Below are 23171 nucleotides of genomic sequence, written 5' to 3' on the forward strand. Positions count from 1 at the left end.
TGTACATTTTACTTACTCTATAGGACTAGTATTAGTTTCGTGTCAAAAAAAATTTGAATTCCGAAAAAGTAGGTTTCGGAATTCCGTTCGCCCGTCCATCCTAAGCGGGTGGACGGATTTTCGTCAAATTTGGTACATATGATTTATATAGGATTCTGAAAGTTGTTTTTTTTCATATCTCGCTTAAAAAGTGTACCCCATACAAATTTTTCAAGTTATAGCAAATTACTCGAAAACGGCTCTAACGATTTTGATTAAACTTTGCAGAAGTAATATAGCAATTGCAATAAAACTGCATTTTTTAGTTTTTCTCAAAAAAATCAGTTAAATAAAAAATTTTTTTGTTTAACAAAATTTTGCTTTAAATTTCGGCCAGTTATTATTTTCCATAGAACAGTTCCTCTTTCGTTATTGGGTTCTCTCTAATATTTTAACTTAAAGAGGACAGTCGCTTGTCCTCTTACGGAGAACTAAATTGTCATTCTAATTCTCTTTTTCCAAATACTTTTTTATTTAAATACACATTGGCTTACAGAATTAATCTGATGTTGCTTCATGAGTCGTGACTTGATTTGAATCTGATGCCATCTTGTTCGCGTCGATTCTTTTCAGTCGATTATTATCGATCTTACATCAGCTAGATGTAATTTGTGCTAAAACAGAGTTTTAAACCAGTTTCAACATAATCTAGCCTAGTAAGTAGATCGAGCTAAATTTTAGCTCCCGTACAAAATTTATTCCAGAATTTCATCCGAGTTAGGCGCAGCTCCAAAATGTTCTCACTTAAAATTTAAGCTTGGCTTTAAATAAAAAAAATTCCCTCTTTCTCGTCATTGAAAAAAATGGTCACCATACATATACTATACCACCCTTGTGGAAATACCCCACTACAAAGTTGTACTGTGTTCTGATTAAGAACAAGAAACATACATTTTCAAAAAAAATCTTTATTCGTATAAAATTTTGTTTAGTTTAGTCTTCCGTCAAATGAGCTTGATATCGGTCTAACGGGAGTGAATAAATTGATAAAAGTTGACATTTTTTTCCTTAAATTCTCAAAAATGAAGCAATTTATTGTGATCCTATTTTTATCAGTTATTGTGTCTATCAGTGGATTGCAGTTCAAAGATTGTGGTAATTTATTAAATTCAAAAATGTACTACTTACTACTTAAATTGTAGTTCGTAAAGAATTAAAAGCTCGTAAGAGCGTGGGTATGGCATTAATTAAATTAATGCTTCCTCTGGGTAGTTGAATGTATTTATTTTTTATTTTAGTCGAATCCAACTATGTACAATGTACATATTGCAATTCGTTTTTGTTTCGCTTTTAATTAGATTAGTTATATCGAATTTAAATGCAATGGAAAGCATATAGATTTTGAAGATTTTCATAACTGTTAGGGTCATTTCTTTGGTCAAGGCAATGTTTTAAATGAGCGTATTAGAATTATGCAAAATCAATCAATTAATGTATTTTTTTTTTAATTGTGTGTATGAGCATTAAAACCAAAATTATTTGGAGAGTAAAATATGTACATAGTTACAACCTTTTGTGTATCCTGCCGTCACCAACGCAAGGAAGTAATTGAATACTCTTGGAGAACAGCTAAAGTTATATTGTAAAAGCAGTGAAACTAGGGCTGTACGATGTTTGGACCCTATCCCGATGTACACAATTTTTTTTTTGTCCCAACATTCCTTTTCTTAAACCGTCTTCGTTGGACAACTTTCGGGAAAAAAATGAGACTGTTATATGAATCACTGCATTGATGATGTGTTATTATTTAAATTGATTTATTTTGTATATCGTGCAATCACGAGCGCAAGAAAGTATTTGAATATTCTTGGAGAACAGCTAAAGCAATATTGCAGAAGCAGTGAAACTAAGGCTGTCAGATATTCGATTTTGGTTCTGTACTATATTTGGACTCTGTCCCGATGAACAAAATGTCTCGATTTTGTCCCGACATTCCTTCTCTTAAACAGTCTTCGTTGGAAAACTTTCGGGAAGAAAAAAAAAATTAGACTGTGTTAGGCATGTGAATCACTGATGGTGTGATATTATTTCAATTGATTTAGGCCATTGCGGGGGATTAAAATCAATAGTACCTATTTATTACACCTTTTGGTCTTTAGTATTTAAACTTTGATAACACAGTTTACAAAAAAATAAAAACTTTTTGGACACTAAGTGCCGTTATACTTTTCGTTTAGATTTGAGCCCAGAAAACTCGAAAATCTTATCTAAAAAAATATTTATGAATATTTTTATGAGATATGATTTTTCAAAGTTTTTGTCGTTGTTTTTTCCAGCCTACTTAGTATTCGGGCTATTAGTGGAGTAACTAAAGCAAATTTTTAGGGAACCCGGCCGAACAGTTCTGATTTTGACGATTTTTTTTTTTTCAAACGTAGGTAATTAAAAATACTTTAAAGTCTATAGGTTAAAAATTGCCGATGTTGGCGTAGTGTTTTTTTAAATTAAAATTAAATTTTTTTTTAACAAAACCATTTTTTTGCTTAAATTTCATAAAACAAATGATAGCACAAGATTCTCTAGGTAATTTAAGAAAAAAAAATATAAGGAAGTAAGGGACAATCTTCCATCGTTTAAGCGATAATTGCTTTTTTCTCATAAATGTTTTGAAAACAACGGCAACACCTACAATATTTTAAAATACAATTAAAAAAAAAACCAGAAACTCATTCTTATCTCTTAAATTTAAATCCATTAAATTTAATCAAAAGTTTTTGAATAAATGGTCCTCAAACTCAGAATTAAAAAAAAATGTTATTAAAAAAATTTAAAATGATTTTTTTCCAAACTTTTTCTAATAAAATATGAGTTTATTTTAAAAAAAATTTTGGCCATAAATATTATCAGTTGGAAAAGGTAATATATATCACACTTTTGAAAAAAAATTAAAATTACTTCAATTTCAATGGGTTTTTTTGATAAAAACTGAATTTTTGCATTGAAATAATTAATTTTCTCAAAGACTTTGGTAAATAAGAACTTTAAATTTTTGCTATTTAACTTTCAACAGTAGGGTTATTATATGAATAAAAAATAATTTTATATTTAGATGTTGTACTTAAAAAAAAAAAATAAATACATTTTTTTTTCAAAACTTCCATTGAAAGAAGTTCTTCGAAAATGATATACTTTTTAATTTTTTTAATTAGCCGTAATACATACTGACATTTCCTTCTATAACTTCAAATCATAATAAATGTGGCCAAAAAAATTTAAAATAAATGCATTTTATATTACGAAAAAGTTTTTAAAACGACATGTTAAAATTTTTTCAACAATTTTTTTTCCAAAAATCTGAGTTCAGTTCCCATTTTTTCAAAAGCTCTTAATTCAATTAACTTAATTTTAATTTTACAAATATGACTAGGCTTCTAGCTTTTTAAAAATGTATATTTAAATATTGTAGGTGTTGCCGTTGTGTTCAGTTTTTTTTTTTGTGTTTGAAGTCAATTAATAAGAAAATTGCATCTATCGGTTGAACGATGGAAGATTGTCCCTCACTCCCCTATATTTTTTTCCTTGAATTTCCTAGACAATTCTTTGGTATCAATTAATTTATGAAATTTAAGAAAAATTAAAAAAAAAATTTGTTTTTTGTTCACAAAAATCTTCAATTTAATTTAAAAAATCAAAACGGCAACACCGGCAATTTTTAATCTATAGACTTTAAAGTATTTTTAATTACCGACGTTTGAAAAAAAAGGATCATTAAAATCTAAGCTGTTCGGCAGGGTTCCCTAATATTGCCAATTTTTGAGCTTTAGTTACTCCACTATATAATATCTTGAGTAATAATAAACAACTATTCTGAGCAGAAAAGCCTGCGCCTGATGGGTTGTTTTAAGGGGATTTTATAACATATGGATTCCTGAACTTGTTAGACCAACGTTTAATAAAACCAAGGGTAAACATTGTTAGTTATCTGATCAATATGGGAGTTAAAATTTAACATTCTATCACATAAGACGCATAAATTCTACTATTTGGATGGGTTCGTATTAAAAGTAGTAGGGTTTTGCCATGACTTCCGTGGGTCTGTGCGTACGTCGCACACTGGGAAATTGGTATGGGAGTACGAAAAAAACTCAATAAAAACTGAACCACTGAATCGATTTGGATGAAATTTTCCGGTATGACAGTTTAATGTGCAAAACAGGCAGTTTTTTCTCTGCAGCAAAATAAAATAACACGGGCTCTTATGGGAGAAAAACCTACATGCAGCGCAGAGCTGCATCTGCATCATGTCTCTATTTCTAAATTCCATGCCAAGTTTCAACAAAAATACATAATACTTGCTATTTGGCATTACTGATATCGGCATTTGACACAATCTATCATTCAAAAATTCAAATAACTTTTGATTTCCTTAAAATGGAAGAACTAATTGAATTCATAAAAAAAACATAGCCATCTTGTTTTGTTTTATAAATTAAATTATTTCTTCCATTTTAACCGCTTATAATCCATTTTTATCGTTTTCTTACAAAAAAAATTATAAAAAATATCAAGGTTATCAATTTTTTTGACAGAAATAGGCATCAAAAATTTAAAAAAGTGATGCACATGTAGTTTGGGTGCAGCGCTGCATGCAGCGATGCGTGCAGATGTGCCGCACATCTGTTTTATCCATAAGTCGTCAGAAATTATTATTATTCAATTTGACAACTAAAAAAGTCAAAATGCGACACAAGTGGGAAAAATAAGCAACTACATATACACAGCAAAAATCAGGAGCCATAAGAATACATTTGTTTACACTCAGGTAAAATAATTAATTAATAAAAATAAATGAAGTTAATTTCAGAAAAATTATATTTAAACATAACTTCATTGACATTTTTTATTTCCGTAGCATTCAAGTTTTTCCCCAAAAACTCAATCATAATCAGAGAAAAGGAGACATAAAAAAGATCCATTTGATGTATAATATGAATAAATGAAATAAATACCTTCTTGCAAGGGATGCAATTCTTTGCAAAAGTTGTTATGTTATTTCATCATGTGCATTGTGCAACCATGTATTTTGGATGATTCTTTGAAAAAAAGAAACCATTTTTTAAATATATCATCGAACATATTTTTGGGAGATGAAACATTTAAATTTCAAGCTCTCTATATGAATTGCAGTGGACTCACAGTGTCCGTGATAAGCACTCACCCTTGTCTGAAATATAACAAACAAGATTAAATAGAAGTGCCATTAACTTTATAATATTGACCACCTAACACCTTTTCGTTCATATGACAAATTTCAAGATCAAAATGCAATGAAAATTACCAGATCACACTTAGGGCTAGTTGTATAAATATTTAATCCGTGGTTCAGCAACTTTTATCTTCTGAAATCGGTGGTAAGGTTGCGGTTCAGCACTGGTTCAAGGTTCACATATGTAAAAATAGCCACATCCAAGTTGGCCCTAAGGACCAGTTGTACAAACGTTGTTCAGCCTCGGATCAGGAATTCAACCCACCGATTTAGGGGGATTAGCTGCGGGTCAACTTCGGTTCAAGCATGGATGTGGCTATTTTTACACATGAGGACCTTGCACCAGTGCTAAACCTGAGCCTTACCACCGATTTCAGAAGATAAAAGTTGCTGAACCACGGATTAAATATTTGTACATCTGGCCCTTAAACTACACTTATACTATGTTTCCACCTATGCTATGGACCTTGCACCAGTGCTAAACCGAAACCTTACCACCGATTTCAGAAGATAAAAGTTTCTGAACCACGGATTAAATATTTGTACAACTGGCCCTTTAACTACACTTATACTATGTTTCCACCTATGCTAAATCCGAGATTTAGCTAAGTAGATTTAGAATAAATCTCAAGACTTATTTTAAATCTACTTCGCTTAGTCTTTAATTAGGGAAGTTTCTTTTATCATTCAAATTTGTAATGAAATCCACGGTCTTTACAACAATAGTATTGGATGTGTTTAAAAAAAAAAAAAACTTTTTTTCAAATTTTGACTTTAAAATCGATTACACTGTCCAACACAAAAAAATTTTACAGAACATGGTTTATCATTTCTTACTAAATTTAGGGTGCCGATTCCAAAAATAACATTAGTTTTTTTTCTAGCAGCTCTGGGGTGCTTTCATAATTGCATGGTTGCTTTGTTTACATGCGGTGATTTGCGATCAGACTAATGTCAGAAAAACTATTTGCGCATGTATTTTACTTTGAATTTATGAACACTTTTTCAGATTTGCGTCCTTTGTCAAATTTTTTAAGTTGCAATTCAGCCTCTTCTCCAAATAACAATATATTATCTTAATTCCATCCTTTAAGAAAAAAAAAATTTTTTTTAATATTTCTGTCAATATTTACAAATTTATTATATCCAAGAAATTCGCGGCTATTTTTGTTATTTTGACTTGAACTTTGAATTTCCAACTAATATTTTGACAGAATTGAGAAACAAAGAAAAGCTGTATCATCTTTTACGTCATGTTTCTTCTTGCTTTAAGTTTAAATTCATTGCGCATGAGAATTTTTTCATTTGCACATTTGCGCTGCAAATATTTGCGTTTTGCATTTATGAACACCTGACATTTGTCATTTGCATTAATGAAAGCTTTGCATTCGTCAGACTTGCGCAACCATGCATTTATGAAAGCGCCCCTGGTTTTTAAATTATTCATACATGAAAAGGCATAGAAATTCCTACAAATTTTTTTTTTGTTAATTTTTTTTTATTTAAAAAATTTTAACCGAAATACATTACATTTGAAACAAATTTTTCGAACAAAACCTTAAGAACGCTTGTAATAATAAAATCTAACTAACATATTTCAAAAAATAGAGCTCCTAGAAAAAAATGAATGTGATTTTTAGGTTTATTGACCCCAAATACATGTTTAATATAAATTTTTCTGGAAAATTTTAACAAATGCTCAAAATAAGAAAAACTTAAAAATTAGTATGAATATTTCCCCAAATATGAAAAATCAAATATTTCAAAAAGTAGAGCTGCTAGAAAGAAACCAATATTATTTTTGAGCTTACTGAACCCAAATCTATAAAATTTTTTTAATTTAAAGTATATTTTAACAAAATTAATTTGGCAACCAATTGGTTCTGTCGAAAGAAAAAAATTGACACAACTTTAATTTCAGGGTATTTTCAATTCTTTTTTTATACTTTGAACAACTTGTCCCTTCACAAAGCTATAAAAATAAACAAAGAGTACGATTTTAGTAATTCTTTTTGATTTGATTCAGATCTTATTCTAGAATTTAGAAAAATTATTTAAAATGTTCTCCGAAAAACTTTGAATTTTTTCCGCAAAATCCCCAGTGTGCGTCGTCGGTGAGTCCATCTGAACATGAAGCTGCAGCCTTAACGGGCGGATGGATCATATTGAAATTTGGATAATAATAGCCGTTTTTTATTATCACTTGATCCATATAGATCATTACTTAAAATGTATTACAACAACTACATGAGATCTTGCTTTTCATCAGGATCACGAATCGTGATCTTGCTTTTCATCAGGATCACGAATCGAAATCTTGCAAGATCTCATGTAGTTGTTGTAATACATTTTAATTAATGATCTATATGGATCAAGTGATAATAAAAAATGGCTAATAACTTCCTTAGAAAGTATACCTCCCATAAAAATTTTTCGAGTAATTGCAATTTTCTCAAAATCCCTTCCCTTGTTAACAGACCCACATTTAACGAAAGCTCAATTTAAAAAAAAATAAAACATAAATCTCACATCCAAATTAAAAAAGTGCTATGATTTTAAGAGCTCCCGCACACTACAGACTTTCTATCAGCCGATAGTTTAGCAAAACAAACTTTTTTTCGATCAAACAAACTTTTTGCTCGGCCGATACTCAGTCGTTTTAGTGTGCCAGCTTTCCCTCTCATACATTTTCACACTGATTAAGAGACCGACTAAATTGTCGGCCGGTATAAAGTTTGTAGTGTGAGGGGGCTCCAAATTCGACTTAGATATGGGTAAACTGCTTCTAAGCCTGTTTTGTTTTAGCCCTGGGGTCGAATTACGGCTCAAGATTACGATCATACGTTAACGTTTTGATTATTTCTGTCTCTATTTAATTACTAGAAAACGATAGGGACATAAGCAACCATTCGTTAACGAACGTATGCCGTAATTCGACCCCTGATTTTTCAATCGTCAGATAGACTATCAGAAGAATAAATGTCGATATAAAAAAAACTTGCATTCCTAGGAATAAGCTCTAACTGAGGTTTATCTGACTATTGAAAAATTGGCCCTTATTCCTATTAATTTTTGTATTAAAATTCTAAACGTAATAATGTTAGCAATGCTAATAAAACAGGCGTTTTTAGTAGGTATTATTTGTTGAATGTGACCAATTTTTTTGTGTAAATATTCCACTGTTTTTTATTAGGCTGTTTTAGTTTTTAGTTTTCCTTTTTCGCAAAAAAAAAAACAATTTTTATTATTAATCCATTATTGATTTTACATTTTGAATAGTTAACTAATGTAAAGCGTCAGTGAAACCAGAAAAGTGTGTAACTCAATTTTAGCAAATTTTATAGGAGAGCAAAAAACAAAATCGTTTTGAAAGCATTTGTATGAGTTTTCATTTTCTAATTTGCTAATAAAATAAAAACTATGAACTTTAAGGGGATTCTGAGTTTAAGGAATGGTGATATTAGGTTTGTCTTGGTTCTACACGAAGACGGAGACGCACAAGATGCACATGAGAACAAGCGAGAGAGAAATAACGAATTCTCCTTTACTCTTATGTGCATCTTGTGCGTCTACGTCTTCGTGTAGAAGTCGTCTAACAGATTGCATTCAAATCTAATTTTCAGAAAATTTGGAGTTACCTACACACTTTTCTGGTTTCACCGACGAAAGGTTTTTTAAACTCCAAGAACGTGCGACCCAGTGCACTTTATTATTTTGTCGTAATAATGAAGAAAAAGTGTTGATTAAACACAATTATTTGTTAAAAATTTAACGCCAATTTATAAATGAAACCCTTTTTATTTGAGAAGCTTTTAAGAAAGACCTAACGTAAAAAGAAACTGCGCGATCATAATTCCCCCAAGATTAATACCTACTTCTTTACGTAACAATTTTTCAATGTCGAACTCCAATAAACCAAAATCGATCTGCAGTCGCTACTAGGTCTGTTTGGGTACTGCCTAAAACAGAAATATTTCTACTTTTGTCAAAAATAATGTACAAAACTACACCATTCCCAAACTGGAATTGGGCTGAAAATGTTGAAAAAAGTAAAAATATTTCTGTTTTAGGCAGTACCCAAACAGACCTCCTATTTCCTTAAATCAATTCCAAAGAAAATTAAATTCGCTACTTTTTCTTGAAGAATCGATCCTTTTAAAATTTCTTTTTTGAGACGGATTAACACAGATTTTCACAAAAACTACAATTTTTTCAAATGCAAAACGTCAAACCAAACTAAAATTTTGTAAAGAACCAGAGCCAATTTTTGTTTTCTTCTTACTTCTTACTATGACGTGGCACCTAACATTTTTTAGACAGAAGAGAGTCTTATACTATGTTTCCACCTACGCTAATTTCGAGATTTAGCTAAGTAGATTTAGAATAAATCTCGAGATTTATTTTAAATCTACTTCGCTAAATCTCAGATTTGGGTTCAGCTACCCTAAATCTAAGATTTTCACCTACTTTCAATCCGAGATTTAGAATAAAACTCGAGATTTAAGCTAAATCTACTTAGCTAAATCTAGGATTTAGGGTAGGTGGAAACGTAGTATTAGCTAAAATATTATGTATGTTATAGGCAGGTTCCGAAACGTTAGGGACTCAATATTTAGGTTATTTCTCGGTTTCTGATAGGAAAGTTTTTTTTTGTCAACATGACAGTTAATTGTTTTTAATTATAAAATAATGATAGCAGAATTAAATTTATTTGTGTGAAAAACGAGTAAAAAGTGCATTATCGGTTATAATAATATTTATTTATTTATTTAAGTGAAGTAAAATTTGGTTTCTGCCCCATGAGATATCTAAAATTCTCAAGTAAATTTCGAAATTTGACAATAATGGTGTATCCAAACTAATTTAGTCAATTTACTCAAATTTCCGTTCAGAAAATGACGTTAGCTAAATATCTAGTCCCTTATATTTCCTGAACGTGCCCATTGAAAAGCTGACTGGAAAGTTAGGCAATTAGGAAATTTTTTTTTCAACATGACAGATGAATGTTTTAAATTACAACAGAATTAAATCTTTTTGTTAGAAAAACGAGTAAAAAGTGCATTATCGGTTATAATTATTAATAATATTTATTTATTAAAGTAAAGTGAAATTATATGTGTCTGCCCCACGCGATCTGTAAAATTCTCAAGTAAAATTCGAAATTTGACAATAATGGTGTATCCAAACTAATTTAGTCAATTTACTCAAATTTCCGTTCAGAAAATTACTTTGCCTAAATATTTAGTCCCTAATATTTCCTGAACGTGCCCATAGCCTTAAACTCTATCATATATTGAACACTTTGGCCAAAAATTAAGTGATTTTAGTTTTTTTTTTAGCATTTGAGTAGGGTTGCCGAGTACTTGTCTGCATTTTTTAGACAGAAGAGAGTCTTAGCTAAAGTATTATATATCAAATCAAATAATAAACAATTTGGCAAAAAATTAAGTGATTTTAGTTTTTTTTTTAGCATTTGAGTAGGGTTGCTGAGTACTTGTCTGCATTTGCGAGGTGGCACCCAACATTTTTTAGACAGAAGAGAGTCTTAGCTAAAATATTATGTATCATGGTATAAAAAGAGAAGGTATGATCATTAGAAAAAACTCTGTATCGAGAACTGCCAAAACTTAAAAATGGCTACTTAAGGTTTTGACAGCTGCCCATTGAAATTGTTGCTGTAAACAAATTTGTCTTGGAAATTGTTGTTGCTTTTGACTTTGCCAAATATTAAACATCAAAACCTTACTGGCCCATTTTGTAAGATGGCGGCTCTAATGATCATACCTTCTCTTTTTATACCATGATTATGTATGTTATAGCCTGTAACTCTATCAAATAATAAACACTTTGGCCAAAAATTAATTGATTTTAGTGTTTTTTAGCATTTGAGAAGGGTTGCCGAGCATTGTCTGCATTTGCGAGGTGGCACCCGACATTTTTAGATAGAAGAGAGTCTTAGCTAAAATATTATGTATGTTATAGCTACGGTGACCATATTTCTGGAAGCCAAACCCGGGACGGATAAAAAATTCGTTGGATCGTTTTGAAAATATTGATTTTTAAAAAAATTCAAAATTTTTTTAAATGAGTTTTCATAATTCTTCCTTTTTTTGATATTAAGATTTCCTAAACGATTTTATTGCAGCGTTTTTGTTGAAATCATTTAAGTCGTTTACGAAATCAGAAATCAAGAAAATGGTTTTTTAATATTGTCTGTTAATAACTTCTAAAAAAATAATTTTTTAATCAAATTCGGGAGAGCTGTTTTTTAACATTTTTATTTAAATGGTTTTGAAACTGTAAGAACCTTAACACAATTTTTAACATGTCCTTAAAAGTTTTGAAACTTATCTGGGTTCATTACTCTTCCATATGTTGTTCTTTATTCGAAAACATTTTTCCTGGTGTAGCAACCTGACAAACAGAAGCTGGAACTAAATAATTGACGAACATTTAAAAAAAAAAACTAAAGCCTAGTTTAGAGGAAAAACGAAAATTTTCATACATAACCAGCACAACGAAATCGTAAACGAAAATTTTGCTTTTCGTTGCACAGTACGCAGCTTAGGCAACGAAATTCTTACCTGTGCAAGAATATATGGAGAGTTTTCAATCGTTTTTTTTACTTTGGAGACTTAAAAAATTTTTCGTTTTGCGTCAGCAGCGTACTAGAAAAATTTAAATTTCGAACCACTGTATTCTTGTTTTCCGTACAAAGTATTTAAAATATTGAATACAAAAATCAGAGAATGTGCAAATACGGGACAATCACGGGACAAATTACAAAATACGGGACACTTATACGTCCCGGGTTTCTTAAATAAAAACCCGGGACAAGCTGTAGAAATACGGGACAGTCCCGGGTAAACCGGGACGGATGGTCACCGTAGTTATAGCCTTTAACTCTATCAAATATTATAGGTACACTTTGGCCAAAAAACAAGTGATTTTAGTGTTTTTTAGCATTTGAGTAGGGTTGCTGAGTACTTGTCTGCATTTGCGAGGAAGCACTCAACATTTTTTGACGGAAGAGAGTCTTAGCTAAAATATGGTGTATAGTTTAGCTTTCTAGGGCATAAAAAGTTATACTGTTTTGTTCAAAGAAGATTTTTGTCAGTGTTGTTTTCATTTGAATAGGGTTGCCACATTTGTAGGGTCTCGTTCTTTATATTATTTTATTATTATTTTTTACTATTTTGACTTTCGGTGGGCATTTCAAAAGTTTTGTTATCTGGCCAAACAACCAATATATGAATGTATTAGTTTTTTGACAATTTTTCAATTTTGAATAGGGTTGCCACATTTGAATGGTTTCGTTCTTTATATTATTTTGTTTTTTACTATTTTGACTTTCGTTGGGCATTTCAAAAATTTTGTTATCTGGCCAAACAAAAAATATATGAATGTATTAGTTTTATGACAATTTTTCCTTTAAAATAGGGTTGCCACATAGAAGTTCCCATTTTAGAAGAGGCAACCCCATTTTTTTTCTATTTTCAGTATCAACATATCTTTCATTTGACACCAATTTTAACCTCTAACCTTATGAGCTAAGTAATTCGACGGTTGTCTCTCCGACAATTAGTTTTAAGTTGTATACAGGGTGTCCCGGGATGAGATAAGAAGATTTTGAAGGATGATTCTTGGGTATATTCTAAGAAAAAAATTGTTCTACAGTAACTCTCTATCTGCAAAGTTGATACCCTTTAGCGATGATTTAAGAAAACGCTTACTTTGGTATGCCTTTACTCATGATAATGTTAATAACTCCGTTAATACTTATGATAAAAACTTCATTAATGTCTTGATTTAGAAGAAATGCAATTCTTTGTACCCGTCTTTAAGAAATGTTATTATCCTTTATTGCTGAGATATTAATTTTTAAATGGAATTATTTTTTTCTTACCCATGATAATTTTTGACTTTGAGGCCGATTTTCTTCGAAAAATGTGTTATAAACATAGTATTTTATAAATTTATTCTTATGAAGAAAACAATTATGAACAAAAATGTGGTTCACAAGTTTGCCAGAAAACTTATAGATTTTATGTTATTTGGGAAAACCTGCACCAGGTAAAATCTCTAAAAAGTACAAAGAATAGCATTTTTTCTAAAAATCAAGACATTAATTAAGTTTTTATCATAAGTATTAACGGAGTTATTAACATTAACATGATTAAAGGCATACCAAAGTAAGCGTTTTCTTAAATCGCTTAAGGGTATCAACTTTGCAGATAGAATATACCCAAGAATCATCCCTCAAAATCTTCTTATCTCATCCCGGGACACCCTGTATATGTATGTACGTTTGTCTTTATATCTAGTTTTAAGAAAACCTACAGATTATGTAGGTGTTTTTGAGCAGCACTAAAATTGTTCCTTTTACTTTATAAGTTTCTTACCATAATGTAATGTTTTATTCCCCTATCTTTGTATACGGTAAACTACGTCGTTAATTCTGGTTATTACTGTGTAAGGGCCTTCCCAGTTTTGTTGTAGCTTCGGTGATAGTCCCTTTTGTCGGTGGGGATTGTAAAACCACACAAGTTCTCCTTCTTGAAACCCTGTTGCTGCCGTTCGTGCGTCATATCTTGTTTTCATCCTGTCACTAGACGCTTTTATATTTGTCCTTGTCCGTTGGTGAATGTCAGCCAGTGTTCCTTTCAGGTTATCTACGTACTCATCCATTTCATGTGGCTCGTTTGGAACACTTCCAAATTTTATCTCACTTGGCAGGCGTATTGTTGAGCCAAATAGGACTTCCGATGGTGTATGTCCAGTAGAACTATGTGTTGCACTTCTATAGGCCATCAAGAATAATGGAATATGTCGGTCCCAGTCTCGTTGATTATCATTGACTACTTTTGACAGGTGTTCCTTAAGTGTCCTGTTAAATCGCTCAACCATCCCATCAGATTGTGGATGAAGCGGTGTTGTTCGCGTCTTCTTGATGCCAAGGAGTGAGCAAACCTCTTGAAAGATCTTAGATTCGAAGTTCCTTCCTTGGTCGGAATGAAGTTCCATGGGTACTCCGAACCTGCTCACCCAATGAAAGACAATCTTATCCACAACTGTTTTGGTTTCCTGGTTTGGAATGGCAAATGCCTCAGGCCATTTGCTGAAGTAGTCCATCACTACAAGGATGTATCGATTTCCGTTGTTGGTTTCGGGAAAAGGACCTGCTACGTCTATTGCAATTCTCTCAAAAGGTGCACCCACATTGTACTGCTGCATCTTGCTTTGTATTTTTCTAGCTGGTCCTTTGCTAGCGGCACAAGTATCACATTTCCGGCACCACTTTTCAACGTCTTCTCTCATACGTAACCAGTAGAATTGCTGTCGTAGCTTTTCCAGCGTCTTGTTGATGCCTAAATGGCCTCCAAAAATTCCACCGTGCATCTCTCGGAGAACATCATTTACCTTTGACTGAGGTACGACTAGCTGCATTACATAGGATTTACCATCTGCGGATTCCCACTTACGCCTGAGTAGCCCTTCTTGCACATGAAGTGAGTCCCATTGTGCCCAATATGCTTTTAGAGTGGGGCTTCGGACGGAGATGTCGGCCCATTCTGGTTTCTCTTGATGTTCCTTCCATGCAAGGATGGGTTCGATGTCCGAATCTTCTTGTTGGGCCATTCTGAGTTCTTCATTACTCCAGCTGCAAATGGGATCAGCTCTCGTTCTTCTAACAGCGACAACTTCCTTTTCTTCTAGTCGTGTGCAATGCTTGCAGTCTTGCTTGCACGGGCGCCGAGATAATGCGTCTGCATTTGAATGCAGCTTTCCTCTTCGATGTTGAATCTGACATTGATACGTCTGAAGTATCTCGATCCATCTTGCTACTTGACCCTCTGGATTTTTGAAGTTCAAAAGCCAATTTAGCGCACCATGATCTGTGCGAAGAAGGAACTTCTGTCCATAGATGTACTTATGGAAGTGCTTTGTTGCCAATACTAGAGCTAGAAGTTCCCTTCTGGTCACGCAATAATTTCTTTCTTGTTTCGAGAGTACCTTGCTGAAATAGGCAACGACCTTTTCTTCTCCGTCATGAACTTGCGATAAAACAGCACCAACTCCAACATTACTTGCATCTGCGTCAATGATGAATTGTTTGCCTGGAGTCGGATAGGCCAGCACAGGAGCTTCACATAACCGCAGCTTTAGTTCCTGAAAGCTTTTCTCACACTCACCTGACCATTTAAAGGGTTTACCCTTCTCCGTAAGTTGGTGCAAGCTTTTGGCGATTCTCGCAAAATCCTTCACAAATCGTCGATAGTGCGTTGCCAGACCCAGGAAACTCCGAAGTTGATGCTTGTCCTGAGGGGTTGGCCAGTTCTTCACAGTGTCAACTTTTTCAGGATCAGTCTTCACTCCTTGGGATGAGATGATATGCCCCAAATATTTAACCTCGGTCTTGAAAAGTGCACATTTCTTTGGATTCAACTTAAGATGTGCTTCTCGTTGCCTCTGGAATACAGCCTTTAGGTTTTCACAATGGTCATCAAATGTTTTTCCGTAAACGATGACATCATCCAAATAGACTAGGCAAGATTTCCAGGTTAATCCATTCAAAACGCACTCCATCAAACGCTCAAAAGTAGCTGGGGCATTACATAGCCCAAACGGCATGACATTAAACTGCCACAGACCATTTCCTGTGGAGAAAGCCGTCTTTTCCCGATCTTCTGGATGGATTTCCACCTGCCAGTAGCCACTCTTCAAATCCAAAGTCGAAAACCATCGTGCTCCTTCCATTGCATCTAGAGTATCACTGATTCTTGGCAGTGGGTAGCTGTCTTTCTTCGTCACATCATTCAGCCTGCGATAGTCGACACGAAATCGAGTGCTTCCATCCTTCTTTTTGACGAGAACTACCGGTGATGCCCAAGGGCTTTTGGAATTTTCGATTAGCCCGTCTTTCTTCATTGTTGTTATCATTTCTTCAACTTCACCTTGTTTGGCCAAGGGGAGACGTCTTGCTGGTTGACGAATCGGCCTAGCATCTCCTGTATCGATTCGATGCTGCACCAGTTGTGTTCGGCCGTATTGCCCGCTGGGTGAAGAGAAGATATCAGCATATTCATGAAGAAGCCTTCCCGCAACATTAAGCTGATGTTGACTCAGGTTGTCTGAATTGAGAATTTGTTTCTTTAGTTTCTCCGAGTTCATAGTCATCTGTGTATCCACCTCGTTGATCTTAGTTATTGCGGCCACAGATTCACATTGCCCAACAACTTCTCCTTTCTTAAGCTTGATTGGGTACGGTTTGATGTTAAGTATCCGTACAGGTACCATGTTGTTCTTTGGTGCCACAAGAGTCTTCCCGATGATGATGTTTTCGGAACTTTGCTCAACTTCTGGTTCAACCATGAGGTATCGATGGCTTCCAAAGTTCCCCTTTAACTTGGTCCACACAAAAACTTCTGAAGAAGGAGGCAGGCACATGTCTTCTTTGATGACAGTTCTAATTGTTGTCGAGTTTTCGTTGCCATAGACCATTGGAATCTCTACATTTCTGTATTTCAGGACTTGATTACCTATATCCAAAATGATTCCATGCTCCTTCATGAAGTCGATTCCAATGATGCACTCGTCACATATATCTGCCACCAAAAACACATGTGAAAACTCTAGTTCAGCTACACGGATCGTAAGACGAACTTCTCCGTACACTCTTGCTGCTTCTCCTGTGGCGGTCTTCAGACGGTAGCTGTTGGTGTTATGTAGCCATGTCATCTTCACCAAGTCTCTTCGTACAATGGAGGCGGTGGCACCGGTGTCAATTGTAGCCACGTGTTGTTTGTTGTTTATGGTCGCCTCCACTGTCAGACTTTTGTTGTCTCGTTTAGTCTGTGAGACTTGAATTGTGGTTCTGGGGCCATCGATACCAGAAACCAGCTTCTCGTTTCCCGAATGGGAATCAAGTTGAGGATGAGCGTTGGTTGTATCGCTTACCTGTTGTTGGGCAATATTCCTGTTTCCACAGTGTTGGCAAGCAGTTCTTCTTGGTGGCAATCTGCACTGCCGCTGGAGATGTCCGGTCTTGTTACAGTTCCAGCATCGAGCAGCTCCGTCCCTCTGGTTTCTTTGGAATGCGAGTTTTTGACAAGAGCATTCTTCCACTGCAACTTCTCTTACCCGATGAACGCCTTGAGAAGCCTGTTCTGCTGCTTCCATAGTCAGTGCAAACGCTAATGCTTCAGGAAGGGAACGTTTTCCAGCTGTTTGAATTGCTCGCTGAAGATTTATATCAGATACAGCACGTACAAAGGCTTCTGTCGCAAACTGATTGATAATGTCGTCTCCTGCTGTCGGATATGCCAGATGAGCTAACCTTTCAATATCTGCTTGGAGTTGTTGCAGAGTTTCTCCTCTTTTCTGGACTCTTGTATTGAGTTGTACGCGGAAGACTTCCTGCATATGGCCATCTCCAAAGCGTTTTTCAATGACCTGGACAAGAGCGTCAAAGTTACCATTCTTTTCTGGTGGTAAAGTTTGTAACAACTCAGCAGCAGGACCTCTAAGAGCAAGAGTCAGCGCTATACATTTGTCTTCGTCATCCCAGCCATTTGTTGTTGCAGCTGCCTCAAACTGTTTCTTGTAGATCGAGAAAGAACTTTGTCCATCAAATGTTGGTGGATGCATTTCCTTCTTCTTTGGGTACTCACCAGAACTTTCTCGGATCTTAATTTTCCGAACCTTGTCAAGTTCCTCAGTAATACTTTGCGTTTTAACTTCCATTTTTTTCAAATTTGTCATCCACTTTCTCGAACTTTCCTTCTACTTTCTCGAGTTTTTCTTCAACTTTCTCGAACTTTTCTTGAGATTGCTTTTCAACGCATTTGATGGAAGCATCAATAGCAACGAACTTGTTCTCGATCGCGTCAAGCTTACCTTGGATGATGTTTTTCTGTTCATCTAATTTTTCGAGAAGATTCTGTTGTTCACTCTTTTGCTCGGTACGTTGTTTTTCCATTTGTTCGAGAACACTCTGTTGTTCACTCCTTTGCTCGGTACGTTGTTTTTCCATTTGTTCGAGAACACTCTGTTGTTCACTCCTTTGCTCGGTACGTTGCTTCTCTATTTGTTCGAGAAGATTCTTCTGTTCATCCTTTTGTTCTTTACGTTGCTGTTCCATTTGATCTTTCTGTTCTTCAAATTTTGCAAGGAGAACAGCCATCATGGATGACATATCGGAACTAGTACTTACTCGTTCTTCTACCATTTCAACTTCGAATTGAAATGTATCCAAATCTTCGCTTTTCTGGGTTAAATAATCCTGCAGGCGAATAATGAGGTCATTTTTCGATCCAGCAGTAGGAAGACCTCGTTTAGTTAATTCCGCCTTCAGCTCAGTCAAACTTAACTGATTTAATGTCTTACCCATTTTAACTTTTTTAAGTGAGCACTTTTACTTACTTCAAAATGTTTTATTGTTAAAACACACGCGCACTTTTTATTTTATTCGCGAAATTATCTGATTCGCACAAATAAATAAGTTTTATTCCACTTTTCTGACACCAATGTAATGTTTTATTCCGGGTTCACAATAAAACTTATTTAATTTCCACTTATATTTCCGTTCAAATAAGAACACACTTTATTTCAACTCAATTTACTTTTATTATTCGCTCAAACAAACACACTTTTAAAGCACTTTATTTACTACTAACAATTCGCAACACTTTATTTCACTTTGTACTGTACTCTTTCACTTTCAAGATTAAACTGTGTCCGGTCGGTGTCTACGTTGCCCTTTTATACCGGAATCTCGAGACTCGAGAACGTCCTCGAAGGCTCTCGTCCCTGCCTCTCGAAACTTCCTTTCCAGGAAGGGGCACTTCATACTTCCAGTCTAGTGGGATATTTTTAGATGTGTTCAGTGGGATATTTTTAGATGTGTTCAGTGGGATATTTTGAGATGTGTTCAGTGGAATATTTTCTTAATTACTAAAGGTCCGTTCACATTTCTACCTTTGCAGTAGTAGGTAGTGTGTTCAGACTTTTATCTTAAAAGTAGTTCAGTAATTCATCGTTACAATAACATATTATAGAATTAACAAATCTATTAATTAAAATATTCAAATGTTAGAGCTAGACCAATTCTAAGTCAGTTTTTTTAAATACTAATGTATTTCAAACATAAACACTTTATTGTAATCAAAAATAAGTCTCAATAAATCTAAATTTGAATTTGTAGAAAATGTGACTTCCCGCCTATACGGTTTCAATCAATTTTTGTAATTTTTCTTAAACTTACTTACAGGTTCAAAAATTGGAAAGTTTACTAAGGTAGTTATATCAGGCTGTGATACAACAAAGAATGATTGCATTCTCAAAAGGAATACGACGGCTTCAATATCTATTGAATTGACATTATGTAAGAAAAAAAAAAGAAATTTTTACTACATACAAATAATATTTATATTAAATTATTAGCCGAAGATGTCCAAACTATCACAACTATAGTCCACGGAAAAATAATGGGAGTTGAAATGCCTTTTCACCTACAAAATCCAGATGCCTGCGTTGACAGTGGATTGACATGTCCGCTTACAAAGGACACCAGCTACAGTTACAAAGCAACGTTACCGGTTTTAAAAGCCTATCCGAAGGTATTACAAATGTTTACATTATTTGAAGCTTAATTTGCTTAAATGTATCTTTTAGGTCACCGTTGAAGTAAAATGGGAATTGAGAGACCAAAACAATGACGATATTATTTGTGTCCTTATTCCTGCCAAAATTCAGTAAACAACGAAAAAGCACACATGTAGCACTATTGATTGTTGTATGAGAATTGTGAATAGAAATATTTAATAAAACAAAATTAAAATGGGTTTTTAGTAAGAAGCGAATAAGTCAATTTCTGTAGCACTCACAAAACGAAAATTTCAAAATCTGAGTATGCAAGAGTTGTTGCTATCTTTGACCTTCCTTTGGGAGGTGGCAGTACTACTAGTAGATTACTAGCGATTTTCAATGGAACGCACTTTCAACCAAATACAAATCGTATAGTCTCGGGAAGAAGAGCATGAGTAGATGATAGTTCTAGATTAACAAAAACATCTACTAGTAGTAAACTACCACCTCCAATGGAACAGGGCTAATGTCTATATTTGTAGAAAATGATTGGAAAACATAAAAGGGTAGGTGTTACTGATTATTAGTTTATTAATTTCTTTTCAGAAATAATACAACTGTCTAGGTAAAGAATTTAAATAAAGTTGATAAACGCATTTTGTATTGCAATCTGTCAACACCAAAAAGACACCTTTTACTTTTGGCTTTGTTAGGGCCAGTTGTACAAATATTTAATCCGTGGATCAGCAACTTTTATTTTCTGAAATTGGTAGGTTTAGCTCTGGTTCAAGGTCTATATATGTATATGAAAAAATAGCCACATCCATGCTTGAACCGAAGTTGACCCGCAGCTAATCCGCCGAAATCGGCGAGTTTAATTCCTGAACCAAGGCTGATCCGCGTTTTTACAACTGGCACTTAAGTTCTGAATCTCTTAAATAAAAAAAAAAAATAAGCGTTGTTTTTAAAGACCAATGCTTTTTTGTTTTCGTGATGTCGCGTTCAGGTATTAAATTTTAATTACATAGGGTCTAATGGGAGGCCCCAAAGAAAACCATAGCGTCAACGTTTTTCAAACGAAAAGTTGTACCATCTCAACAACGTAAATTCTAAAATCTGAGTATACAGATATTTGAGGCCGATTAGTGTTAATTATTTTAAGTTTTTAAAAAAGCTTGCTTAAAGATAAAAGTTTCAAAAATAATGCATAAATGTTGCAGTGGATCAATGAGCTCAAGATTGGAGAGACACAGTAGCAACAAAATAGCCTCAAAATCTTGCGTACTCAGGATTTTGGAAATTTTGTTGTGAGAGTGCAATCAGGACGTCAAGATAGAACCCACACCCCCTTTATTATATCTAATTCAGTAGTTTTAACAAAAGACTGAAACTGAAACGTTATTAAAAGCATTTTAAATGATTTTAAGAAAAATATAATAGATACCATAAATGCACAAATATAGAATAACATATGGAGTTTTTATTAGAGTCTTTAAGGAACACTTGTAATTTAATGGAAAAACCAACAATGTTCTTAAAGAAATTGAACTTTTATTGCAGTCGCGTTAATTTGTTCAGCAAGAATATAAAACTCCTTAATGACTGCAAACATTAGAAAAAATAAAACAAAACAAAAACGATTTTTCATTTATAATATTTTTACATTTTATTTGAATGCATTTCAAACCAATTGTGGTTCATCGTTCATCATCAGCTATACACTAATTTGACAAAGAAAAGAAATTAAAAGGAAAGTACAAAAGTAAAGAAGAAGAAAATTGAAGAAAGCTTTACATATAACAATTAGAGTAAAAGAGAACATTTAGATTAAGTTAAACAAAGGTGACATAATATTGCCATTATCACTGTTCATGACATTGTTGTTGTTGTTGATATAAAGACTTTCATATGCATCAAGTCGCCGGTTGTTGGTAACATGTTTTATCAGCTTGTACAACTGTGGATTTGTCTTTGGTTGATCCAAGCATGTTTTTAATTTTGCCATTACTGGAGTAGACGCATTCTATATTTTGTTGTTTTAATTTTGTGTGCATTTTGTTTGTGATGGGTGGGAAATACGTCATCGATCCTCTTTCTGTGTTGTTGTTGTCGTCAAGTTGTTTATTTTGTTTATATAGAGTTGTTAATTCTGATTTTTTGAGTTTTTTGTTGTGTTTATTTATCAATTGATCGATAATAAATGGATTGTATCCATTGATGGCAGCAATATCTTTTAATAGGTTGTACTCGCTGGCATAGTTTGCAATTGAAAGTGGTAGTTTACATAGGCGATGGATCATCGATTGAAAGCCAGCGAGTTTATGTTGAATCGGGGTGTATGAGTCGTTAGTGATGTACCTGTTTGTTGTTGTTGGTTTCCTGTATATGGCAAATTCAATTCGTACGTTTTTTCTTGACAGGGTTAAGTCTAAGAAATTTAGCTTTTGGTTTTCTTAAGATTCATAGGTGAAGTTTATGGAATCGAACTCCGAATTTAGGGTATTTAATACCAAATCATTTTCACCTCTTTTTATCACCGCAAAAACATCATCTACATAACGAAACCAAATTCTAGGGAGCAATCCTCTTTCGTTCAAATTTGTTTCGAAAGACGACATAAAAACTTCCGCTATTAGTGGGGACAAAGGGTTTCCCATACTTGTTCCAGCTTCAATTATGTAAAAATTGTTTCTAAATTGAAAATAGTTTTGAGACATATGTACATACTTTAGCTGTTTTTAAATATGTATGTTTTTTGTTTCCGTCTATCTCAAACTTTTCAAGATGTTTTTGATAGGAATACTTGGGAACAGGGCTTCGACATCGAATGAAATCATAATTTCGTCTTCTTCAATTAAGATGTTCTTAGTTTTTTCCACGAAATCGAAAGTATCTTTACTGAAAAACTTTGCAATGGATATTTTTTCATATCACTTACAAGCCATTTAGATATTTTAACGGAGGGTGAATTTATATTTGACACAATGTGTCGCATTTTATTTCCCGGTTTATCAGGGGCGGACTGGAAGTCAAAGGGCCTTCCGGGACTTTTAGGAAAAGGGCCACAAAATACTTACATAATTATTTACTTACTCGAAATATTAAAAAATAAAAGTTGATATGCAGAAATTGTTTTTTTATATACAGTGGTCGAAAAATAATTAGAAACAAGCTCTTTTTTTTCAAAATGTATGTATGTTCTTAATATAAATAAAAAATATTAGAAATATTTTTTAACAGAGACATTTGAAAAGCTTGATGTTTTATTAACGATCTCGTCTTTATTGCACCTTCTTTTTCTAAAATATAAGGGGTTGGTCTGTCAGGAATAATTGTTAAG

General features: G+C 33.6%; 1 protein-coding gene across 1 annotated transcript; it reads left to right on the forward strand.

Annotated features, from left to right (window-relative positions):
- The first annotated feature begins 962 nt into the window (after nucleotides 1-962).
- On the forward strand, nucleotides 963-20101 carry LOC129912527 (NPC intracellular cholesterol transporter 2 homolog a). The gene is made up of 4 exons (XM_055990821.1): nucleotides 963-1134; nucleotides 19515-19628; nucleotides 19688-19863; nucleotides 19919-20101. The coding sequence occupies exons 1-4, from the start codon at nucleotides 1062-1064 to the stop codon at nucleotides 20000-20002; spliced, it is 447 nt and encodes a 148-aa protein (XP_055846796.1). The 5' UTR covers nucleotides 963-1061; the 3' UTR covers nucleotides 20003-20101.
- The last annotated feature ends 3070 nt before the right edge of the window (nucleotides 20102-23171 follow it).

This window comes from Episyrphus balteatus, chromosome 2 (assembly GCF_945859705.1).
Source record: "Episyrphus balteatus chromosome 2, idEpiBalt1.1, whole genome shotgun sequence".
Classification (NCBI taxonomy): domain Eukaryota; kingdom Metazoa; phylum Arthropoda; class Insecta; order Diptera; family Syrphidae; genus Episyrphus; species Episyrphus balteatus.

Coding starts and splice junctions, on each gene's coding strand:
- LOC129912527 (XM_055990821.1), top strand. CDS start 1,062: ATGAAGCAATTTATTGTGATCCTATTTTTATCAGTTATTGTGTCTATC. Junction 1,135..19,514: donor ATTGCAGTTCAAAGATTGTG/GTAATTTATTAA, acceptor ACTTACTTACAG/GTTCAAAAATTGGAAAGTTT. Junction 19,864..19,918: donor TTTTAAAAGCCTATCCGAAG/GTATTACAAATG, acceptor TGTATCTTTTAG/GTCACCGTTGAAGTAAAATG.